Source organism: Typopeltis vanoorti, chromosome 10 (genome assembly GCF_054136105.1).
Source record: "Typopeltis vanoorti isolate ZY-2024b chromosome 10, IOZ_Tvanoo_1.0, whole genome shotgun sequence".
In the NCBI taxonomy this organism is placed as follows: domain Eukaryota; kingdom Metazoa; phylum Arthropoda; class Arachnida; order Uropygi; family Thelyphonidae; genus Typopeltis; species Typopeltis vanoorti.
The window spans coordinates 106690374-106717288 of NC_143558.1; the positions used below are offsets into that span (position 1 = coordinate 106690374).

General features: G+C 36.3%; 1 protein-coding gene across 1 annotated transcript in view; it reads left to right on the forward strand.

The window, feature by feature from the left end:
* LOC150102655 (WD repeat-containing protein 25-like) overlaps positions 1–26915 on the forward strand; it is a 71814-nt gene that overhangs the window by 1927 nt on the left and 42972 nt on the right. Inside the window, exon 2 of the mRNA XM_090399303.1 lies at positions 17346–17512. Coding sequence (XP_090255429.1) covers positions 17346–17512 — 167 coding nt within the window. The remainder of the gene's footprint in view (positions 1–17345; positions 17513–26915) is intronic.

Sequence of the window (26915 nt, forward strand, 5' to 3'; positions counted from 1 at the left end):
GCAATTTTTGATGGTAGTTTTGAATGAGTAAAGTGTGGAGATGGACAGGATGAAATGTTTAGTTGGGTGTTGCTATACATCTGATAATGTGAAAGTCATTGAGAAAGAAATGTTTAGACAAATTGGTCTAGCAAATAACAACTGGGCAATCATTATTGGTGATTTCAGTTATGGTAATACAAACTGGAATGAAGAGACAGCATCTGGAACCAGAGAGAATGAATTTCTTGAGTTTGAGGGACAGTTATCTTAGGCAGCACATAGAGTGCACAAGGATCGAGGTCTTGGATTTGATTATCTCATCAGAGGATATTATTGTAAATGCAGCTTCAAATCTTCCTTCAGTTGGTGAAAGTGACCACAAAATAAACACTTGAGTGGTGGCCAGCTATATCAGGACTCTTGTGAGAAAGGGTTATATGTGGAACTATAAGGAAGGTGATTGTGATAAACTTAATTGGTGGCTTGCAGCCATTTGATAGAATGAGGAATTCGATGGAAGGGAATCAGTGCTGCTTGGTCAATACTTAGGAACTATTTGGTACAGGCAATGACTGGGTGTATTCCAAAGGTCAGGAGATTAAATAAATTAGGTGTAAAATGGATAACTGAAGAGGTGAAGCATGCAATCTAGAAGTTGAAAGCATGATGGAGGGAATACCTCATGAGTTGCAGTAATCAGTTACATGAGTACAAAAAGCCAGCTAGGAACATGATTTATTTGGTAAGGTGTAGCAAAATTGTGGCATAAGCAGCTGTTAGCAAATGATTTTAAATCTAGTGTTTTTTTTTTTTTTTTTTTTTTTTTTTTTTTTTTTTTTTATATATATATATATATATATATATATATATATATTATATATAATTATATATAAATCATTCTTCTTTCTACTGTGGCCAGTAGAAAGAAGAATGATTATGGGAGAATGATGTTATTATGTGACACCTCCACGGAATCCAAAGACTCTTCGAGGGGGAGTTTGCCAACAGCATCGAACAATTGATCCCCTTCCAACTACTAATTGCACTTAGTAGCAGAGGCTCTACCAGTCGACCAACCTTTGCTGGCCAGTAGTAGAATGATAACCATTGAGGAAGTGTTAAATGAGCACTTCATTAAGGTATTCCATCTTCGTGAATGTAACATAATGCAGATCCTTGAGAGCAGTGGGAAGAACCACTGATAGTGAATGAACAGGAGTTATTTGAGGAATGGAGTAAACTTGATGTCAATGAGAGGTAATAGGACTTAATGGTATATCACTATGTGTCTTGAGGGAATATTCCAGGGAGTTAACAACTTTAACTTGCCTTTTTTTAACATGAGTCTTAGATTGGCTGAAGTTCCAAAGCAGCGATAAAAGGACAAAATTATTCTCCCCTCCCCTTTTCAGTTTCAATGTGTCATAATTTTAAATTGTCTAATGGTATTTGTAGATATTTTTCTTTAATATAGTTGTTATAGTGTACTATCAGTTCACCATGTAAGGACATGCATTATTTTATGTATATATAGAAAAGCACTACATGAAATGTGGCATAAAATAATGTTGATTTATTTATTATTTTAATATTATTCTAGGCCTCCATAGAACTCAAGACTCTTTGCAGTAAGTCCTCACACTTACAAAATACAATATCCATTATTATTATTATTATTATTATTATTATTATCATTATTATTATGTGATCCCTCCAGGGAGTTCAAAGACTCATCGAGCAAGGTTACCTACTCTTCAGCTGTCTCCACCACTCAATCCATAAACTACAACAAACCACAACTACCATCAGCTACACCAATGCATATACCACCCACCACCACTAGTATTTTCACAGACAATTGCAACATCCATGCCCACAGCGGGATTCAAACCCGCAGCCTTTTGGCTGGAGAGTGGATATGCCAATTGCTCGGCAACCAGGCCAGGCCATTATATCACATTAAGAATTGGTCTGCTCACTATCCATTCTGCGACTACATGTTGCTTACTCTTCATGAAAAAAAAATTATTTTTCTTCTCCCCTCCTCCACCACTTAACAAAACATTTGTATAATTTCATGGATAATTTTGTGTTCTTTTATTATCTGCTGCTTTATGTATATTCCCTATGTTATGTGCCTGATATGTCCATTCTTGTTTCATTTATCATTGGTATCACCTCTCTACCTGCTGTCAGCTTCGCAAATCACATTCACTCCATCCCTCATCTTAGCCAACATTTCAGAATCCAAATGTTGCCTTTTTTGTATTATGATCCCACCACGAAAATTGTAAAGCTGTGATACCTAAGTATCATGGATGGATAAGGTTTATATAACACCTGGGAAATCTCAGAATCCAGATATCAAAGTTTTTAAACCATTTCATGCCTCCAGTAATGGGCAGTGGGATGATTTTACTGGGTGATTAAAAAAAAAAAATCAACTACCAAAAGATTCACTGCTCTATGGAGTGGTGCAATTATCTCCTTATTACTGCTTGTGTGAGTGACTTTTGGGACTTTTCAAGTCACTTTACGCCTCCAATAATAATCATCAGCATGATCTTGCTGGGTTATAAAAAAAATCATCTACCCTTATTCATGCTTAAGCAATGGCATGATCATTTTCTTATTCGCTACTTGTCACCGACTTCTCACTATATATGGTAGCAGTTCTCTGAGTGACTTTTGCAGTGAAATTTTATTCCTCCAGTCATCCTGAAGCATCCTTTTCACCATCTCTAGTATCGCCTGTTTCCACCCCTTCTGGCTGAAATGCGTAGTCTTACATGGGAGCACTGAAATGGTTACTCCATTAATCTACACACGTCAGTAACCTGTTCTTTTACAGTAACATATCAGAATTTTTCCCTGTTACTCTCACTGATTAAACACCATTCACATACAGTTGAATATCTCCCTCAAACTTTGAAATATATCTTCACCATATGATTAAATAACAATGACCCCAAAATGAATAGAATATACCACCTATCCCCTTCATCTTTGATCTCGCTTCTTATATCACACACTTTATCCAGGTTATGAATTGATTAGCTTCCCCTACTTTTCAATTTCAGCAGTAATTCCTTATGCAGTATAATATTAAATGCCTTTGCAAATTTTAGAATTACTATATATTTATTTCCGTCATCCACTACTGATCACTCTGTTGTAAAATGTAACCATATTACTTGCCATTTGGCCAACCTTTTCTGCTCTCTGGACAGATTCCAAAAATCAGTTCAGGTTTGTATTCTGTCTTGGACCAAATATCTCCTCTGCCTTCTACCACCATTCCTGAAATACAGATTAGCCTATATTTTACTGCCACTAATTTAGATCCATCCTTATGCAGTGGCCTTATTTTCCTTTTCTTTCCTTTCACTCTTCAGAGATTTTTCCTATTGCAAGGCTCTTGTTAAAACAAAGTTAAGGATGCTGTTAGCTTATTTCCACACACACTTATAATACTTGGCAAAATTCCATCCCATATCCACTTACTTGATATTTCAAACATTTCACATTCTTTAACTTTCTTTCTTCCAATAGTTTCTACTGTCAAGTTGAAAGTATTTCCTTCCATTCATCACAAATACACTAGCAAAATATTTACCCAGAAATGTTTACTGTGTTTGTGGTCTGTTGATGTTATATCCAATGTGGTACATCCAGCAACCTGAAGTTATCCTTCCATTGTCACCTATGTCTCTACTAGACTCAAACTTAGAAGACCTAGGTTTCAACTCCAATTTAATTTTAAGGAACCTTTATATGGGCTTTTCAAGTGAAGGCGGATTTGCCACTTTCATAAGAAAGTGAACATGGATTAGCCACTTTCTTATGAAGATGGCTGGATTTTTCTTTTGGGAACATGAAATTTTCATTCTGCAAAATGAACTGGTTCGAGAAAACTCAGTTTTAACTGGCCTCACATCTAGTAACTTTTGCCATGAACAAAATTAAATGCTAAGCAAGTCGAGGAACTCTCTTTGCTTCTACAAATTGTTTCTTGTGGTTGATCACTGGCTATCTAAATATTTTAGTGATCTACTTTAATATTTCTTGGTCTAGAGTAGTATTCACTGAATATACCTGAAGTCAGGAGGATTGTGTATAATTTGTTGGGCTTATAGCTAAGGCCATTTTGAGAGGGGAAAAATAATTGTATTACTTCACAAAACCATATAAGAACAAATTAATTGTGTAATTTATTAAACCGAGATATTTTTCTGGATTTAAACTAACATCTTTCGAGCTTAGAAGCACTTGTCACAAAACACACAGGACAATCCAAAGTGCTCTCTTGTGTTCTGTGACAGTGCCTATTATTATTGTTATTACGTGATACCTCCAGGAAATTCAAAGACTCATCGAGGGAGGGCGCCTACTCTACAACTCTGTCTTCACCATTCAAACCACCAACTATAGTGAACCTCCTTTTCTACACCAATGCCACCTACTGATCACTACGACCACTAGTATTTTCACAGGCAATTACAAACATCCATGCCCATGGCAGGATTTGAACTCCAGCCTTTTTACTGGAGAGTGGATATGCTAACCACTCGGCCAACCAGGTCGGAATTTAGTATGGAAACATTTCAACTTGTAATCATAAAAGAGAGAATCTAAGTCCTGCTGTATTATTTCATATAATACAGCAGGACTTAGAAATAAAACAAGTATAAAACAAGCTTTATTCTTCACTGAATGTGAAGAATCTGTAGCTATTGAAATTAAAAAAAAAAAAAAAGTGTGTACTGTGTATATCTGTGGAGTTTTCATTGCTAAAAGTTGAGAGGCAATTACATAACTAGTAAAGTTTATTCAAGAATTAATAATTTGTGAGTTATCAGTGAGTTTACAATGAGTTATCAAAAATATTATCCTTGGCTTCAGCACATGATGTAGTACATATAGCTTGTAACCTTGACAGTAACTCAAATTTGCTTACCCACTATAACCATTGTAGTTTTGTTCTCGCTGCATGCAGCTGATGTTTTATAAATGTTGAATACAATATGCCTTTTATTTTCTAAATGACAATGCAGTATAGGTTTATGGATTTTAGATGGAAATAATGCTGCTATTGTCGCTGAATATTTCAGATGTTTTCGAAATTAAAAAAATGTTTTTAGAAAAGTTTTCTAGAACAATTTGTGAACAAGTGGAATATTTCTTAGCATTTTCATATGAGTGCAGTTTCTTGTGTGATGAGAGGAAGACGAATACCAGGAAGGAATTTAGACACCAGTGGCAGGTTGCTATGCTATATACAATTACTGGTAATTTTAAGAACAAAGGTGAGGAGTTTATGATTAATTGAATCAGGTAGTTTACAGAGTTATTTATATGAGCATGACATGGTTGATGGAAGATAACATTCTGCTGGGAATAGAATGTAATAGATATAACACTGGGCGCTGAGTTGTTTTGTGATCAATTTCATGATGCTGTTATCAACAGAAGGATTTACATGTCAATTATACTTGAAAACTACTAATGGACCACATATTTATTGCCAGCCTGGTTGGCCGAGTGGTTAGTGTATCTGCTCTCCAGCCAAAAGGCTGCTGGTTCGAATCCTGCCATGGGCATGGGTGTTTGTGATTGTGAAAAATACTTGTTGTAGTTGGTGGATTGAGCGGCAGAGAGTTGTGGAGTGGGTGCCCTCCCTCGATGAGTCTTTGGACTCCCTGGAGGTGTCACATAATAATATTTCTAAACCTTTTTTTTTTTTTTTTGGAAAAATTGATCACAGACCTCACACAGTATGCACACAATGATACCATTTAGGATTATAAATGCAGTAACTGTCTGCATATTCTCCTTTTTATCTAAAACAGCAGAAAGGAACTCAACTACTGATGATGACAGACAACAGAAGCTGGTATATTACTAGTAATCTCCAAAAGTTGGGGCTTAAAGAATTCCTCCTATTACCTTTGGAGAATGACATTAGAGAGGAAGAGAATATATCATTTTTTTTGAAAAATAGAAGAGAAGAATTGAATAAAATACAGGGTGATCAGAAATAAAGTATCTCTGTTTAAGGCCTTGGAGCACCATCCAGTGATTGAAATGCTGTGAAACTTTGCAGGAATACATTGTGTATCATATGGAAGCAAAATCAGAGAAAAAAAATAGTACAGGTAACCCTCGTATAACGCAGATGTTAGGTTTCACAGAAATGCCATGTTATATAAATCGCGTTATGCAAGACTCAGATCACATAGAAAAAAGTTATGTTCCAAAATTGTTTTTTTTTTAATTATATAAACAACAATGACATATCCAAAAAAAAAATATTTTTATTTAATTGAGTTCATGTAAGTTAAGAAAACATAAACTATGAAACAAAATCCATAGTATAAACTTATAAAAATACAAATTTTACGTAAACTTCATTGCCCATAATGCATAAATGTTTTAGCAAAATAAAGTAAAGTGCATAATTTAATCATCATCACTGTCTTCAAAACAAACATTTTGTAGATGTTCTTTATTTTATGAGTGGCTGGATGTGGTGGTGCACACACAGAGGGGGAGGGGAGCAAGGGGACTTGGACCCTTCAAAGAAAAAGGAAAAAAACACTAGAAAATTTTCCAAAAATCTTTTCCTAATTAAAATTCATTTTTTTTATTTATGTTATGTTGTGTTTTCTATTTCTATACTACTTATGAATTAGCAATCATTGCAGATGCTCAGTCATAGGTTGTATGCGATGCGTAGTGTGTGTATTTTGAAATCGTCTACTCATACTCAACTTGTCCCCTCCCCCCAGATTAAATTCTGAGTGTGCTACTGGCTGGATGTTGTCATCATTTGAAATCTCTTGGACATCATTTCTATAATTCCTATTGCATACTTCAGTTGGTTTAGTTATCAAGAAGTCAGTAATAAGAACTTGCTTACCCCTATACTGCAATTTTTTATTAAGTTCATAATATGGAGGTAAACAAATATCTAATTGTGTCATGCATTTTCTGGAGTGCTCCATTGAGGGATCATTATTTGTAAAATAATGTCCTATCTTTCTTGCTAAGTCCAATCCTTCTTTAAGCTGATTTCTTTAAACTGAATTCTTTAACGGATTCATCACAGTCAGAATCTTCAGCAGAACTTTCCCCACCATTTGGTTTGACCTCATCTATTAATTGTACCATTTCCTCCTAATTTAAATCTATTTCACAATCAATTAATTCGCTAATTTCATTTTCAACCATATCACAAAAGCCATCTAAGTGGCCATTACTATAAAAATAAGATTTTTACATAAAAAAGTATTGCATATTGTATGTAACTCACTTACACACTTATGATTTTTAATGCACTTTCCTGGCAGAAAATGAAGACAACTTTCAACAATAAACACTTTATATGGTAAACAATTGATTTACATGCATGCCAAAGAGTATTTCCCCTAATCGCTACTTATAACTACATGCACGATATGGGCAGATGCAAATTTAACGAATATAAAATTTGATTTTTTTAGTCGCGCAGTGAAAAATATATGAAAAGATAGAAAAAATATATATATGAAGAGAATACATCATTTTTTTGAAAAATAGAAGAGAAGAATTGAATAAAATATGGGGTGATCAGAAATAAAGTATCTCTGTTTAAGGCCTGGTGGAGCACCAACCAGTGATTGAAATGCTGTGAAACTTTGCAGGAATACATTATGTATTCCTGCAAAGTTTGGGTTACTGCAATTTGTAGACTGTGTTTTTATCGAAACTGCATTGTATAAATACTGCGTCAAAAAACTACAATTTGTAGAACGCGTTATATCAAAATCACGTTGTATAAGTACTGCATTATATGAGGTCTACCTGTACTTCTAGAATTCACCACCAGTAGCATAGTATGATATTATTATTATCAACAGACCTCCATAGAGTTAAGAGACTCATTGTGGGATGTCCCACTCTCACATGCACTGCTCATCGTACCTCAACTTAAATGCATTCGCTATCCCAGCACTCACTGCACTCTCAGTCGATGCATTTCAATCGCCCACCACTCTCCATGCAAAAAATTATTCCTCACCCACTTGCTTACACCCACCCTATACAGCTTTCAAGGATTGCCTCTCGCTATCACCCTGTCTCCAGATATTCTATGAAAAATCTCATCTGTGCTAATATGATAATTACCCCTTATCAAGAATTACATTTCGATCATGTCTTCCTTTTTCCTTCTGTCCACTAGGCTCTGTCATTTGCATTCTCTCAATCTGTCCTCATCATACTCCACATTATAGAGAACAGAAACCAAGTCAATCGTCTTTAAGCCTGGCAACCAATATGTGCACAGTAATCCATATGTGGCTTGATCAAAGTCATGTACAATCAAAACATCTTTACTTCTACATGTCAGTAGTCTCTACATCATTCTCATAAACCACTGTGTCATCCTGACAATTTTAGCAAAATGTCCACAAAATTTCAGGTCTCTATCCACTACAACCCCCCAGATCCATGATCTCTTTCCACCTCCTCCAAAATATCCCCACCAATCCTGTACTCTGCATCCCATCTGTGCTTCTCAAATTTTAAAACCTTACACTTTGCAACACTAAACTGACATCCCTGCACACTCACCCATTCAGACAGTTTATTTAGGTCCTCTTGCAAAGAAGTAGAGGACTTCTCTACTTCTTTGCAAGTAGAGAAGTCCTCTACTTCTCAACTTTGCATCATCTGCAAACTCACTATCTTCCAATAATTGTCTGGACGCTTTAGCAATTTACAATTGATGCCAGCAGGCAAACCCTAATATCAGGTATGTCCACCTTTCACTTCAATCACCTCTTGCACCCTTTGAGGGAAGCTTTCCACCAATGTGCAGCAGACATCAGGAGGCATTTGTCTTTGTTCCTCCATCAAAGCAGCATTGAGTTCAGCGACAGATTGAGAACATGCTGCTCTGGACCTTAATCGCCTCTCCAATTCATCCCACAGGTGTTCGATGGGATTGAGGTCAGGACTATGTGCAGCCCAGGACAGTCGTTTAACACCCATCTGTTCCCATTCCATAACTACTGCAGCTTTGTGGCATGGGGCATTGCCTTGATAGTAACATGGGTCTGTTCTATAAAAACTCCACAGTATAGGCAGCACCTGATTATCCAGAATATCAAGGTACCGAGATACCTTCATGGAACTACGGACAATGACCAGTGATCTCACTCCAAACCAGCTGAATTCACCCCATACCATTACTCCTCCTCCACCAACAAACTTTACTGTGGGTACAACACACTTTGGTAACAAACATTCACCATGCTGCATACACATACTCTGCCATCAGACTGGAAACAGGTGAATCTTGATTCATCGCTGCAGAGTACTATTTTCCACTGGTCAGTTATCCAATTCATGCACTCTTTTGCACTAGGCCAGAGAGCCATCTTATTCATTATTGTAATGTTTTGCTTGTATACCACTGCTCTTCCATGGAAATCCAGTAAATGGAGTTTTTTTTGTAGAGTATTGGTGCTCATCATGGTGTTGCTGGCGCTCTGGAACCAATACGGATTTGCGTTTTTGCGTGCCACCCATTTTAACACCTTACTGTCCCTGTCAGTCATTTTCGGTGGTTGCTCTGGGTGTCTTCCTGCACTAGTGATGCCAGAACATCTCCATTTGTTGATCACATCACCACCCATTGAGTTTTGATGCTCTAGTTGAGCAACAGTGGCATCTATAGACATGCCACCAATGTGACAACTCACAATGATGCCTCTCTCGAAGTCAGTGAGTTCATATTATGTTGCCATACCACTTGCATTCTGCTGCTATGATGGAATACTGTTTCCTGCTATCTGTACACTGGTTTTTATGCTATTAACAAACCTGGAATCTTCTATAACTCCAAATAATAGGGGTATCTGGGCAATTATTGGTAGATTGTGTATATCACCATTTAAGCCATTTCCAATGTCATTTAAATACAAATCAAACAAATTACCCAAAGCAGACTACTGGGGCGCACTACTAATTAGTTTCCTGTTCTGAGATATCACTCCCTCCTACACAACCTGTTGGTACCCATCAGACAGCCAATCTCCAATCCAATATTCTAATCATCCAACTCAATCTGTTCCAATTTAACTACGGGTTTGTCATGTGGTAATTTATTGAAATCCTTTGAAATCTAAAAATAGTACTGTATATGCATCCCCCTCGTCCAATGTATTCGTCATCTTGTTATAATTAGTAAGCAGATCACTAAAACATTATCTTCCTTTAGTAAACCCATGCTGTCCATTAAAGAGAATTCTACTACTGTTCACCCAGTTCTAAATTCTTATCCTCACCAGCTTCTCCAGCATCTTGACCAGAACTTCAAGTAGATTAGCTTATAATTCAAAGCCTTAGTTTTATCACCTCCTTGATGAAGCTGAACAATTTTGCCATCTTTCCATTCCTTTGGGACCTGAGCTAATCTGACTTGTTAAAAATGTACGTTAAAGCTGTTAACTCCGTGGAATATTCTCTCAAGACACGCAGTGATATACCATCAACTCCCATGGCCTTGTTGACATCAAGTTTACTCAATTCCTCATATATTTCCTGCTCACTCACCATCAGGGGTTCCTTCCCCATTCCCACTGCTCTCAAGTTCTGCATTATGATACAATCACAAGGATGGAATACTTTAATGAACTGCTCTTTAAACAAATCTGCTATGTCCTTCTCAGTGTTTTGCATTCTCCCATTATCACTGAACATCATTATCCTCCCTTAATCACTCTTCCTTCTGTTGGTCACAAATAGAAAAAAAAAACTCCCAAAGATTTCTTTTAGCATCATTTGCTAACTGCTACTCATACTGCAGTTTTGTTACCCTTACTTTCCTTGCTTGCTCTTTGTACTCCTCATGTAACTGATTATCTCCACTCTTATCCTCATCTCAATCCACCTTCATAATGCCTTTTCTTTCAGCTTGCATATTTTATTTCACTTCTTCATTCATCCATTTTACACCTACCTATGTTATCTCCTGACCTTTGGAATACACTCAGCCATTGCCTCTGCCGGATACCTCCTGAATAGATAGAGCCCAAGCAGCATTGATTTCCTTCCCATCCAATTCCTCATTCCATGATATCACTGCAAGCTGCCTCCTGACTTTGCCATAATCACCTGCCTTATAGTTTCACATAAAACTCTCTCTCACAATCGTCCTGATATGGCTGACCACCACCCAAGTTATCACTTCATAGTCTCTTTCACCAACTGGAGGATGATGTGACACTTCATTTATAACAATCTCCCTTAAAAACTCAAGAAGTTGATTCTCTTTGTATCCTGTTGCCTTCTCTTCATTCTAGTCTACATTACCATAATCAAAATCCCGAATTTGTCTAAACATTTCCTTGTCACTGCCTTCTACATTCCCAGGTCTATAGCAACACCCATCTAAACATTTCATCCTGTCCACCTCCACTTCATACCATATTATTTCAAAACTGCTGTCAGTATTTGCTCCCTGCATCTCCACCTTAGATGGGCACAACTCTTCTATCATCATCAGTATCACTCCTTCTTTTTTGTTTTGTCTGTCTTTGTGAAAGATTACACATCCCTCCATCTCTGTTTCTGTCAGAATGTCATCCTCGTTCAACCAGTTCTCACTTATACCAAATGTCGATGTATTAATTTTTCTTTGTGTAAATATGAAGGAGAAAAGTGACACAAGTCTAAATAACACATTTTGATTACTTCTATTATGCATTCACAGGTTATACTGTTCAGTATGTCACAAACTGCATCCTTTGCACAGTGTTCAATGGCAGAACACAGCTGGTCAGGACTGATGTTGCACAGATGCTGTGTTATGCTGTCTTTCAGTGCTGGCAAGTTATCAGGATGATCCTGACAAATCTTGTATTTGAGAAATCCTCAGAGTCAGAAGTCAGTGTGTCAGATCAGGTGAATGAGACAGCTATGTAGTGGGAAATGCATGACTGATCACGCTGGCTTCTGTTAAATTTCTCGAAGAACCTCCTGTATGGATTGACTGATGTGTGGAGGGGCCCATCCTGCATGGAAATGACTGAATCCATGCACTGGTGTTGCTGTAGCTGTGGCACAACAAAATTGTTTATGATATCACAATACCTCAGCATTGGCATTGCTGGCCTGATTGGCCGAGTGGTTAACGTATCTGCTCTCCAGCTAAGAGGCTGTGGGTTCGAATCCTGCCATGGACAAATGGATGTTTGTGATTGTCTGTGGAGATAATAGTGGTGGTGGCGGGCAGTAGATGGCATTGGTGTAGTTGCAGTTAGTTGTAGTTGGTGGATAGAGGTATGGTGAAGACAGAGTTGCAGAATAGATGAGTCTTTGGACTCCATAGAGGTGTCACGTAATAATAATAATAATAATTAACTGAGCAGGTCATAGGACCTGACTGGCAAATGTCCTCAAAGAAGAATGTTCCAGTGATAAAGTTGTGAACCTGCACCAGACAGTAACTTTAGGTGAATGCAAAGGGAATTTGTTGGATTACATGCAGGTTTTTTGTAGCTCATATCCAGCAATTGTGGGCATTCACAGCTCTGTTCAAGTGAAAGTGTGCCTCATCACCCTACAAATCATCCACACAGTGTCCATCTCCACTCGAGCAAGGAGGCAAATGTTAAAGCAAATGTCAGTGAACTTTCAGAGTCCTGCAGACACAACTTCTGTGTCAGGGTTATCTTGAATGAGTTGAAATGTCAAAGAATCTTTAGAATTTTTCCATTCATTTGTAAGACACATCCATGTGTCTTGATACAGCACATGCACTGCAGGAACCAACGCTGTTATTCAAACCAAAAAAAAAATTCATTGTTTGCTTCACAATGGGCATAGCAGCTTAATTCACTTGTTGTGAACTGATTGATTTACGACCTCTGCCAGGTTCAACTCTCAACGATCCGATTTCTTCAAAGTGACTAATCATTTGTTGCAGAGCACATGGAGATAGTGGACCTCATCAAAATTTGTTCTGGCAATGAAATTCGCAGAGTTCAGTAGCAACAGCATTGCAGTTGTTTAGGCAGTACAGCTGCATGAGCAAAGTACATTGGTGCCATCACTATGGACAGTATTAACAACCAGAATGAAGGAAAAAATTGTGTGTATTTTTTTTTAAACCCTCTTGGCACCTGCTGAGTTGCGTAGTATGCATATTTCACGCATATGGTGTTTAGTGCCTCTGGTGCTGAATTTTGGAACTCCCCCCCCCCAGATATCCCTTCTGCATGATATGCAATGTGTTCCTGCAAAGTTTCGAAGCATTTCAATCATTGGGTGGTGTTCCACAAGGCATTAAACAGGATACTTTAATATTTTGACCACACAAACCACTGGAAAGGAGGAGGAAACAGTAGTGATAGTACCTTTTCAGGCTGTTTGGTAAGAAGTTGAAATGAATAGGAATTATATACAGAGTGAGTCAAACGTAATGTGCAAAACTCTCGAAGTTTATATAGAAGTCTTTTCAAGTAATAAAATCATATGAGCAAAGGTCTGGTACTGAAGTTATGAATCATCTTGGTTTGGATTTCAAAGAAAAATGACTAAAGTTTTCTGTAGCTTAATGAAACATTGATAGTTTCACTGTGACTAAAACAGATCTCCCTCAAAAACCATTACTATGGAGGGGGGGGGACCGACCAAGCTAAGGTGGTAATTTTTAACAACTAGCTTCCACACACACACACACACAAAAAAGAAGCAGACTCTCTCTTTATGAAAATTATTCCCCCCCCCCACCAAAAGTATAAGCAAATTCCATTATCAGTAAACATCAGGATAATTTTGCCTTGGTCACTTCTTAGGGTACTGACCATATGATCATTACCTCAAGAAGAAGCCCATTTCATAAATGGAGTAAATTTTACAATTCTAGAAACATGAGATCTTTGAGAGATCTTGAGGGTGGGAATAAACTTAAGAAGAAGTGGCTCTGGCAAAAATAAGTGGATGTTTGTTGAATAATAGTATTTCTGTGAAATTGCTAGTGGAGATAATCCCCTACATAGGGAAGAGAGCAGGGGAGTGGAAGCATAAAGAGTGCTTAAATAAGTGTGCCTTAGCTGGATTTTCTGTGTCCCCATATATAAAACTTATTGTCCAAATGTGACTAGCCATTGTAGATTCAAGTGTATGCTGCGCTACAGTTTTAGCCATCGTAGATTCTTAAATTGCAAATTCTTAAAAATTGAACAATCGTCTTATGTGGGAGTGGGTTCCAGCATACCACTTTTCCAAGTACAACATAGAAATCACGCCAGAATTTCTGCAAAAAAAAAAAAAAAAAACTTGCTTCCACATCCACTTTACCAATATCTGTGGCATAAACATTAACATAAATGACATTCACAGTCATCCAGACCAAACCAGACGACTTTTTCTCAGAAATCCAAATTGTAGCTACGTGACCATAGTCCGCTTGGTAGGACTATGGTCACGTACCTATACTTTTGTGAGACCTACTGTTACCTGTCAAAGAATACCTAATTTATAATTCCCTGCTTTTGACTTCTACTTGCCCAGGATTTCTTTGCACCATTAACATTCATCTACCATATTTACTGCTCTGCTCTCCAAATTCCAAAAACTACTCTGATCTCTTCACCTTCCTATCTGTGAAGCTTAGCCATCTGCAATCCAAATAGTGAGATAATCTTTCTAGGTGGTCATAATCCAGAAGACTCATAAAATCACCAGATTCAAATCAACAAAACAGCAGCTTTTCACTTCCTCCTTGATACCATCATGCACTGCAGAGAGATTGGTATTTCTGTAACCCTGTTGAAACTCCTGCCATCTGGTGTGGTTTCTAAGAACACTTTGGTCTTCCCAGATGAGGACTACATGCATACATTAGCACTAAATTATGAATGAATAATTATTGTGAGGAAATATGTGTCCTCATATGAGACCCTTATGCATGAGAAGGTTAATTTAATCAACATACACTGGTGTCCAAAAGCTAAGGATAAACTACATTTTTACCTGTATATGAAAACTTTTCATGACTACAGACATATCTGACATTAATTTATTGCTAGCATACTAATAAATTATGGTACACAAAAAATGTGTTTGCAATTTTGTACAAATTGCAGTATGTTTTTGGCAAAAGTTTCAAATTTCCTAAGGTTATTAAGGAATTAATGTACAGTGCTTACAGAAAACTATGCAGAGAGACATCTCAATATGGAATATGCCCACCTTGAACTGCGATGCAGCTCTCACAACGTACCATGATTAGCACTGATTCAGGCGTTCTTGAGTTAACTGGCCCACTCCTCCAGAGCAAGGATAAGGCCTAGTTTACTAATTTCCTATCGACAATTTCCTTCAAATTAATTAATTTATCATAACTTCAATATTGTTAGGTCTTGCATTTCAGTGTTTTAAGGCATGTCCTACTGTATCAATCCAGTCTTTGATCAACTGTTTTATTTTTAACTCAGCATTTATCGCTTACATTCAAAATGCCATCTGTTTATACCACTTATACAATGGTGTCCAAAAGCTAAGGACAAACTGTATTCTTTTATCTGTATATGAAAAATTCATGACTACAGCCAATGTGGACATAAATTTATTGTCAGCATACTAATAAATTATATTACACAAAATATGTGTTATAAATTTGATACAAATTAAATTGCAATATGTTTTTGGCAAAAGTTACAAATTTCCTAAGGACATAGTAAAGGAATTAATGTATAGTGCTTACAGAAAACTATGCAGAGAGACATTTCAGTATGGAATATGTCCACCCCAAACTACAATGCAGGTATGATGCTGTTCACAGCATCATACCATGCTTAACACCAAGTGATTCAGAAGTTCTTGAGACAAAGTAGCACGCTCCTGCTTCAGAGCAAGGAAGTTTATTTCTTTTCAGAAATATTTTAAATAATTCCCCTCCACTCGATTTGATTAATATCTTCAGTCTCCAGAAGTATCTTCACTGCTTGTGTATGATGTGGTATGACAATGTCATCCATAAAAATGCATTCTTCACCTCCAGCATCCCAGAGCAATCGAACATGATGCTGAAGAACTTTGTTGCAATACCATTCACTAGTCATTAGTCCCTTTTAACACTTGTAGCTCAGTGCATCCATTAAGCATAATACCTCTCCACACCATCACCTCAGCACTACCATATTTCTCCTTTCAAGAACCTTGCAATAGTTCTTAAATGGGGAATAATGTCAGATTTGGCTGTAGTCATGAAAAGTTTTCATATACAGGTAAAATTCTGAACAAAACATTTGAAAGATCAATTGTTGTCTAGAATTGGAGGAAAGACCAAAACAACTCATCTGTAAACAGTACATCAGCCTATTGGTTTCTTGTCCAATTTTCATGGATGCAACACCACTGAAAACATGCTCTACGATGAGTTGTGGATAAAGGGATGCAGACTACATGCCTTTTGGGATATAATAAGCCTACTTGTTGCAGATGTCTTTCCACAGTTTGTTGAGATGTACTTGAATGAAGCCAACTTGGAAGCTGACCTGCCACAGTGTGTCGATTACGTTTTGCTGTTATAACCAAAAATGTGTTTTCATGCTGTATGGTAAAGTGAGGGCTACCTCTTGACAAACATTTGGAACACATTCCATTTGGTTTGAAACACTGTCCAGAGCCTGGATATAATGCTATGTGAGATATCAAATTCTCTGGCAATATCAGTAATTCTGTGGCTTTTTCAACCTTTCCATAATTCTTCCCTGTGTGAAATCATTTAGATGATGTCTTTGAGACATTACAAGACATCCAAGTTTGCAACTTTATTCCTTCACTGTTGATTGCTACCACATGATTTGAAAATTTGAACGTGTGCATGCTTTCTGTTCAAAATTGTCAGTTATATACATTGTGACACGCTGATTCGTCTGAATTTGTGGTTGTAATCTTCAGAAATGGTATTCATCCTTGGGTTTTGGACACCATTGTGTAATTTATTTAATGACTTAACACAAGATCACAGCATATCAGGATATACTTCTGAGTAAAATATAGTACTTAACATAGTAAAACATACTCTTACGTAAACATTTGAGTAAAATATAAATGGTAGTTACATTTATTTGCAGTAATTGTTTTTAGTTCTCAAAATTCAAGAATTTTGCCTGTTCACTGCTCATCCATACTCAAATGTTCTCTCCTGCAAAACACACATTTGCCGCAGGACACCCACTTGCCTCACTCACACTTAATTTAATGCATAGGGATCGTTCAGTGAAGTGGCCTTCTTGCAGTTGGTCCTGGTTCCATGGAGGTGTCTTAAAATATAAGTGTATGCAGTGTAATTTTCTATTTCACAGGACATTGTGAATTTGAATATGCCCACCAGAATTATGTAAGCAGTTTGCAGATTCACCCGCAAACAGATTGTATTGTTCTCTCAGGCACAAAAGATGGTGTTCTTGTGTGGGATACAAGAAGTAATCCAGAAAAGCCCATAAAACAGTTTACTGCCAGGTGTGGTCAGGTAAATTACTCAGCCACTTTTAATTGTATTTTTCATTTTGGTTACTAAACCACAGAACATATGTATTTTACCTTAACCAGGTGGAATATATCTGGTTCTGTAACTGTTTGCTATTGAAAATTCCAATAATTACTTTACATCTTTCTTATGTAAATTAGCTACTAGATTATGTTTATTAAATATCATGATCAGGATTGGTAGTATCTTATTTGATACTCTGTACTTGAAATAAAGAGGGAGATTTCAATGTCAGAGAATGGAACATTTATTTTACTTGGTACAAACATAGAAACAAACGGTAAAGCCACATGCAATAGAAATAGATACAGACAGATTTCTCCACATATAATAACTTAAAAATTACTAACACCTTTTCAGTCATAAAAGTTGCCATTAATTCACTTGCAAAACAGGAAATTAAAAAAAAAAAATTCTTATATGTGAACTATCTCTGTAAAACTTAATTTTTGTGAAATAAAGAAAAGAAATAATTTTATTTTCGTAATGAAATGTATTAGGGTTCCATATCTGAAATAACAAATACAACTGATTTGGTATTTTTGTGATTGCAAATTATGTAATCTCTACTGGGAAAATTGCATCTATAGATTGCAGTTTTCCCAGTAGACTGCTTCTCATTGTTGCTGTAGTAGCATTGGTGTTCAAAGTAAGTTTGAACTTCTTTTTTAGAAACGTGACAAGGTTCTGCAAATTAGGATCAGAAAAATCAATGTTGAAATCAGCATTTGGAATCATTGGTATTGATAATTTTTCTTCAACAGCAGAGCACCATCACTAGTATAAGGCTGAAGAAGGAACCAAATGAAATATATAATATCTTCATTGGATTGATTTGGAGAAATGTATATGACTGTGTTAAGAACAGTCTGTTCATTAGGCAAAAGACATTCTTCAGCACAAATTCCTGTTTGTTGATTAATAATTTAATGATTTCAAGATGGTGGATAATAATATGTGCATTATTATTCTTGTTTTGGTGTACTTCAACTCCATCAGCTCATTGACAGTTTTGCTTCATTTGCATGATATTATTGAAGTTAGGCATGCTAATACATTCAGCATTAAGCCAGGTTTCAGACAGCATTAGTATCTGCTAATGCTGAGTAATTGCATCTGTGAGATTTTCAGAATGAGCTGAAAGACTTTGACAGTTAAGAGAAAGAACACATAAATGTTTTCTGTCTTTAACAAACTTTAGTAAAGTATTCCTTTCTTTTAGTGTTGCACGGTGATCAGCATTCATTTTAGAAATTACCTCTTTACAATCGTTATAAATAACTGTTTTCATTTTCCGATGTTTCGATCTTAATATATAGATCATCATCTGGAGCATATACGCATTTACAGTAAGCTAGAGAAACAATGATTTGATCCGGTTATTCTACTGGCATGACCTCTAGTGAAAAAAAACTAATAAATTACAAATTAATTAATTATTTAGAAACTACACCAAGCTAAATTCTATTTATGATAACATGAGCAAACATTTTTTCTTATAGTTTTCTTTCAGTAACAATGATGTCCTATTTTTAGCATTACAATTGTTATTTTTGATTTAGGATCCTGGATTATCTATGGTCCTGTTTATAGTTATTCTTAGAGAGGAAGGTTCCGTGGGTGGAATATGTGCCTTCCATATGTTTGGGATTTTTAGACCATCATTATTGTTCAGGTTGGGGTGGTTGATAATAATCTCATAGGCTTTCTTAAATTTGCATTCATACCATGTTTTGGTGTGATGTAAAAAACTGGTGCTTTTCCAGTCAATTCTATATAAGATGTTCAGAGCATGATCAGAAAGGCCAGCTTCACCATAGTTATTATATTTAATGTGTCGTTCATGTTCTTTTTGTCTGATAGGAATTGTGCATCCTGTTTCCCCTATATATGGTAAATACAGTATACTCCAGGGTGGGCCAGCGGAGGGAGTGGGTGAGTTGAGTAAACTTTTTAATTTTGCAGGAGATTTAAAGGTGGCTTTGAGGTTGTAATTTTGTAGTATTCTGTTTATTTTATCTGATGTCCCTTTAAAATAAAGGCGACCTGATGTCCCAGATAAAATAAACAGCATACTACAAAAATACAACCTCAAAGTCACCTTTAAACCTCCTGCAAAATTAAAAAGCTTACTCAACTCCTCCAAAGACCCACTCCCTCTGCTGGCCCACCCTGGAGTATACTGTATTTATTGCACCTGTAACATACCATATATAGGGGAAACAGGATGCACAATTCCTATCAGACAAAAAGAACATCAACAACACATTAAATATAATAACTATGGTGAAGCTGGCCTTTCTGATCATGGCCTTGAACACCTTACATAAAATTGACTGGAAAAGCACCAGTTGTTTACATCATACCAAAACATGGTATGAATGCAAATTTAAGGAAGCCTGTGAGATTATTATCAACCACCCCAACCTGAACAATAATGATGGTCTAAAAATCCCAAACATATGGAAGGCACATATTCCACCCACGGAACCTTCCTCTCTAAGAATAATTATAAACAGGACTGTAGATAATCCAAGATCCTAAATCAAGAATAACAACTGTAATGCTAAAAATAGGACATCATTGTTACTGAAAGAAAACTATCTATAAGCAAGAATGTTTGCTCATGTTATCATAAATAGAATTTAGCTTGATGTAGTTTCTAAATAATTAATTAATTTGTAATTTATTTATTTATTTATTTTTTTATTTTTTTTCACTAGAGGTCATGCCAGTAGAACCTGTGATCAAATCGTTGTTTCTCTAGCTTACTCTATGTAATATAACTCAGCTTGTCCTGTATATGTGTATATGCTCCAGATGATGATCTTAATATGAAGATCGAAACGTCAGGAAATTAAAAGTTATTTATAACACGGCTGTAAAGTCCATAATTTCTAAAATGAATTGAGTAAAGTATGATTCTCAATGGATTACTCACTAAATTTTCAAACTCCTTTTGGATAAGCATTATTGATTGTGCATTTATGAGTCCATGGTGAAAGGTTTTGTCACCAGTAGGAAAAACAACGTCGACTCCATTTATCAGTTACAGATAAATGGAGTCTACATTTAACCAAGCCTTGCATGCTCTTTGTGTTTCAGTGCCAGTTTGTGCCATAGCAGTCTAAAATGATGTTTTATTTTTTATTCACAATTTCAAAATGCTATGCTTTTCTTACCCAAAATGATGAAAGAAAATCATTATAACTGGAAATTTTCAAAACAGTCCATTTTTTTTTTTTGCAAAATGAGGTGACACTAGCTAGTCAAAGCAGTACCTAGCAGGGCCTAATATAGGCTGTCTCAGGCTGACTGGGTATTAGCGAGAGGTGATGTAAAAATCTCACAAATGTTTTTCTTATTATGTTCGATTTTACAGTTTCTATATATTTTAGTTAAGATAAAAAGCCAAATGGCTAGTTTTCTGGCACCTTAATATAGAAAATAAGAGGATAAACATCCTTTGTTGTTTTATAGCCAGTAATCGAAACTAAAGATCGATAACTACGATCTATAAGTTTCATGCCGAAAAACTATCGGTGAAGGCAATTCGAAGTAAAGGTGGAGCAAGCTCCCTCACTATTCTTGATATTTTCTCAAAATGTAAAACACAGCTCCTAGGAGATGTAATACTGTCATTACATTATGAGGAGAGGTCACTACCAAGACCGGTTTCAACCTTTTGTGAGGTCTCATCAGTGAGTAGGTAGACCTGGAAGATATCAAAGCTTAGTGAAAAGAAACTTACATACCTTCACTATACGAATGCCATAAAGGTGTAATTATATTTTAGTTAAGATAAAAAGCCAAATGGCTAGTTTTTTGGCACCTTAATATAGAAAATAAGGGGATAAACATCCTTTGTTGTTTTATAGCCAGTAATCGAAACTAAAGATCAATAACTACGATCTATAAGTTTCATGCCAAAAAACTATTGGTGAAGGATCGTAGATATTGATCTTTAGTTTCGATTACTGGCTATAAAACAACAAAGGATGTTTATCCCCTCAGTTTCTATATATGTTTTGTGAGAATTTTGTTTAATGAGAAATGTGTTTCTTATATATGGTTAAATAATCTAAAGGTATATATGTGATTTGTAATTTAATATTGCAGTAATATGCTTGGTATTATTGGAGCTGCCGTGTGGTTAAGCAATAGCGATGCAAAATAGTTGAATTATAGTTATAAGTTAGTATAACTTATAACTATAAGTTATACTAACTTATATCTTAAATCTTGCTTACCGTATATTATAATCCTTACGGGATAGCACAATAATGTTGTATGTATATTATTATTAAGAGAGACCTCCAGGGAGTCAGGGACTCATTGAGGGAGGTCACATAGTGCGTGCATCAATTGTCATACTTATTCTTGAATTCATTCACGCTACTTGCGCAATCCTCACTTTCTTGTGGTGCACTGTTAGATATCTACCCAGATGGGCTGGCAATTTAGGGATTTAGCTGATCAAATTTTATTCTTATCGGCTTAAACCAAAATGTAAAATAATGGTACATCATTACATAATTTCATGCTGGGCATTGCCTGGTTAAACAGGGTCTCCATTGTTTTTATCAGGGAACCAGGGCCAACTGTCAAAAGTCATCTACTGGAACACATCCCAACTCAACGTCAGTAGAGTTCGAGTTTGGTACTATCAATATAAGAAGCATCAATGGAATAGCAGAAGAATTGCATAAGTACCAGATCAACATAATAGGTGTATCTGAAACAAAAAAGACAAAAACAGGTGAAATCTTTCTAAGCAACAACTACAAATTGTTATACAAGGGTGATCTGAAAAGTTCTAGGCCTCGACCATTGATGGCAACACTATCGGCAAGATTTTTTTTTCTAAGTTGGTACATCTGTCATAAGCATCCATGTGAAATTGCAAGTCATTCTATCAAGTAGTTTTTTTATAGAGCTGTCTGAAGCATAAGCATTGTCTGTATCCCTTGAAATGGATAAAATTGAGTATCCTACAGTTATAAAATTCTTTGTAAAAGAAGGTTTAATGCAAAAAGAAATTCGTTCGAAGTTCATAAAAGTTTATGGGCACTCTTCTCTTTTATTTTCAACAATTAAGAAATGGGCTACTGAGTTTAAATGTGGCCTTGAAGATGATCCACGTGAAGGACGTCCAGAAAGTGTAACAACACCAGAAATCATTGATCAAGTGCACGATATGATACTGGATGACCAACGAGTCAAAGCGCATGAAATTGCTGAAACTATAGGCATTTCAAAAGAAAGTGTAGGATATATTTTGCATGAAGATTTGCAAATGAAAAAGCTTTGTGCAAGATGGGTACCGCACTTGCTAACAGCAGATCAAAAATGCACTCGCACGAAAATCTCTGAACAGTGCTTGGAGCATTTTAACAAGAATAAAACTGATTTTGTGCATCAATTTATTACTATGGATGAGACTTGGATTCACCATTACACACCAGAATCCAAAGAGCAGTCAAAACAGTGGATAGAAGCTGGTTGTTCAGTGCCAAAGAAGACAAAGTCAGTTCCATCAGCAGGAAAGGTCATGGCATCAGTGTTTTGGGATGCTAAAGGCATTTTGTTTATTAATTCTCTGAAAAGGGTAAAACAATAACTGGGGAATATTATTCTGATCTTTTAACCAGACTAGACGAAAAAATTCGTGAGTAAAGACCCGGTTTGCAGAAGGAAAAAAATCATCTTTTATCAGGACAATGTACCTGGCGGCCAATATCAAGTAGAGTGATATTGGAAAATATCATAATGGGGAACTGGACAGGGAGACTTATTTGCACCTATGGTCACACAGAAGGTTTTAGTAAGAAGAAATGAAGGGATTTTTCAAGTCATTACAGAAGGCAGCTGATACAATGCAAGAAAAGATGGTCCTTGTTGGAGATCTAAACAGCAAAGTAGGGAATGATCACCAGACATACAGAAATGTTTTGGGAAAATTTAAAGGAAAGAGCAAAGAGAAATGCCTCCTGCATTTTTGTTCAGGACATGGATAGTTTTACTAACACTGTGTTCCAACATAAAAATGTGCACAAATTCACATGGAGAACATGCAAGAAATAAGAACAGTCTCATTGACTACATTATAGTTGATAGCAATGTTTTCCACCAGTTCAGGACACAAGAGTATACAGAGGATTTGAAATAGGAAGTGATCAATGTGTAGTTTTGAGCAGGATAAAATTGAATTTAATAACGAAAAGACACGAGTGTAAGAAAGTTTTAAAATGAATCAAAGTTTGAGCAGCTTTCAGATGTGAACTGTAGACTCAAATATGCAAACATCGTTCAAGAAAAAAAATGAGAGTTTGAAACCATGAACCAAACCTTGGAGATTCACTGGCAAACCCTGAAGAGAAAACTTTGATTCAGTTAGAGAGGCATGTGGTGAGTAATCTACAAGGATAGAAAAACCAGAAAGTTAAAAAAGCAGTCAAGGAAAAGAAGAAAGCATATCAAAAGTTACTGGTTCATGTAGTACTATCATATCCTGTACACCCTCAAGGGGTGTACAGGATATGATAGTACTACATGAAAAAAATTACATCATTACTAACTTCCTATCTACAATTTTCCTCCAGATTAGTCTGTTACTAGTCAAGACTCCAACATTATCAGATCTTATATTTCTATCGTCTAAGGCACTTTGGACCGTATCAATTCACGTATATCTTGGTGTTCCTCTAGGTCGTTTTGCTGCCAACCTGGCAGAGAACACTTGTTTTGTTAATCTTTCTTCACCCATTCTGTTTAAGTGACCATACCACCTGAGATTAGCTCTGCCAACGCATTCCTGAATGCTGACAATGTCAAGTTCTTTCCTAATATCCTCGTTTTTAATATGATATTGCCATTGATGCCATGTGTTCACCTCTAATCTTTCTCAGGACTCTCATATCTACAGTCTCTATGTTTCATCAAGTGTTTGATCAAGTGTTTCACTTCTGACCCAGCTCTCAGATCCATAAGTTAAAACTGATTTGAACACTGTCTTGTATACAGTTAATTTAGTGTTCCGACTAATTTCTCTCTTATTCCATATGAATTTATTCAATTGACTTCCCACCATATCAGCTTTGTTGATTCTGTTGTCTATTTCTCTATTTAATTTACCATCTTCACTAAAAATTGTGCCTAAGTAGCTGAAATGTTTTACTTGTTCCACAGGTTCTCCATTCACAGCACAGTTGATATTTTCAATGATTCTGCCTATTTTCATTGTCTTTGTCTTTTTATTGCTGACCTTCATACCATATCTACTACAACAGTTATTCAGTTTAGTCAGAGAATCTTGCAGACTTGTAGTGGATTTATTTAGAACTATAACATCATCTGCATAAAGCAAAGAATTGACATTAACATCTCCAATTTTGATATCATGTTTAATACCACTTTCCTTCATAATGTGATTCATATAGATAATGAATAACAGAGGGGATAATGTACATCCTTGTCTCGCACCAGATTTAACATTAAACCATCTCCCTGTAATTCCTTCAATTCTAACTCCTGACTTACAACTCAAATAAAGACTAAGTATTGCTTGATATAATGCCCCATTGACACCATATAACTGTAGCATATTGAATAGCTTCTCTCTTGGCACCTGTTCATATGCCTTTTCTAAATCGACAAAACTTAAATACAGATCTTTGTTATATTCCCATGATTTCTCCACTATCTGTCGTAAAGTGAAGATCTGATCCTGACAGCCTCTATTTGACCTGAATCCAGCTTGTTCTTCACCAAGCTTTTCTTCCACAATTCTTCTCAACTGTTTCTCAAGTATACTTGCATAGATTTTGCCAGGAACACTCAGTAGGGAAATACCTCTGTAATTCTCACATTCAGTTTTATTTCCCTTTTTATATATGGGTACTATGACAGCTCTACTCCTATCATCGGGAATTCGTCCCTCTGTCCAGGCTTTCTGAACTATGCAGTGCAGCCACTGTAACACTTTTATACCACCATACTTCAGCATTACTGGTCAAATATCACCTACTCCTGCTGCCTTTCCACATTTCAAGCCGTTGATGGCTTTTTCTACTTCAGGTATGGATATGTATTCCTGACTGCATGCCTGGTCAGTGTTTTTTACCACTGTGCTGTCATCACTGCTTGTTTCATTTAGCAGTTTTTCAAAGTAATTACTCCGTACTTCAAGGATATGTTTTTCGACCATTTTCATGTCACCTTTATTATCTCTAACTCCTTTTACAGCACTCTTTCCTCCATTCCTAGGCTTCTTCAACAACCTCCAGAATATTTTGCCACCTTCTTGATATTTTTTTTCTATATTCTTGCCAAAGTCCTCCCATGACTTTTGTTTAGCTAGTTTTACACAGTGTTTAGCATTCTTGCATTTGTCTCTGTATTCTCTAAGAGCACAAGCTGACTTATTTGCCAGGAACTTTTGATATGCTTTCTTCTTTTCCTTCACTGCCTCTTTAACTTCCTGTGTCCATCATGGAGTTCTGATTTTTCTATCCTTGCAGACAACCTCACCATATGCCTCTCTGGCTGAACCGACCAGGGTTTTTTTCAAGGTTTGCCACTGAATCTCCAAGGTTTGGTTCTTGTTCTCAAACTCTTTCATTTTTTCTTCAATAATCTTTGTGTGTTTTAGTCTACAGTTCACATTTGAGAGCTGTTCAACTTTTATTCGCTTTAAAACTTTCTTACATTGGATTTCTAAAATTGAATTTCAATATGAAATTCAATTTTATCCTGCTCAAGACTAAATCGTGATCACTTCCAATTTCAAATCCTCTGTACACTCTGGTGTCCTGCACCAGGGAGAAAACATCACTATCAACAATAACATAATCAATGAAACTTTTCTTATTCCTTGCCTCTTCTCTCCATGTGAATTTGTGCACATTTTTATGTTGGAACATGGTGTTAGTAATAACCAGTCCATGTCCTGAGCAGAAATCCAACAGATATTTGCCATTATTATTAGCTTTGCTGTTTTCTCCGAATTTTCCCAGAATATTTTTGTATGTCTCACAATCATTTCCTACTCTGCTATTTAGATCCCCAACAAGGACCAACTTTTCCTTTTTTATTTTGTCAGTTGCTTTTTCTAAAGTCTCAAAAAATCCCTCCACCTCTATCTTAGTAGAACCTTCTGTGGGACCATAGGCACAAATAAATCTTAATGTCCAGTTCCCCATTCTCATATTTGCCCACATTACTCTACTTGAGACTGACTGCCATTCAAGAAGATTAGCCTCGTATTTTGTGCTGAATACTATGGCTACTCCTTCTTTTCCTTAATTGTCATTGCCTGAATATAACATTTTGTATTTATTTCTCAGAACGATGTCACCAGGTTTTGTCTTTTTTGTTTCAGTCACCC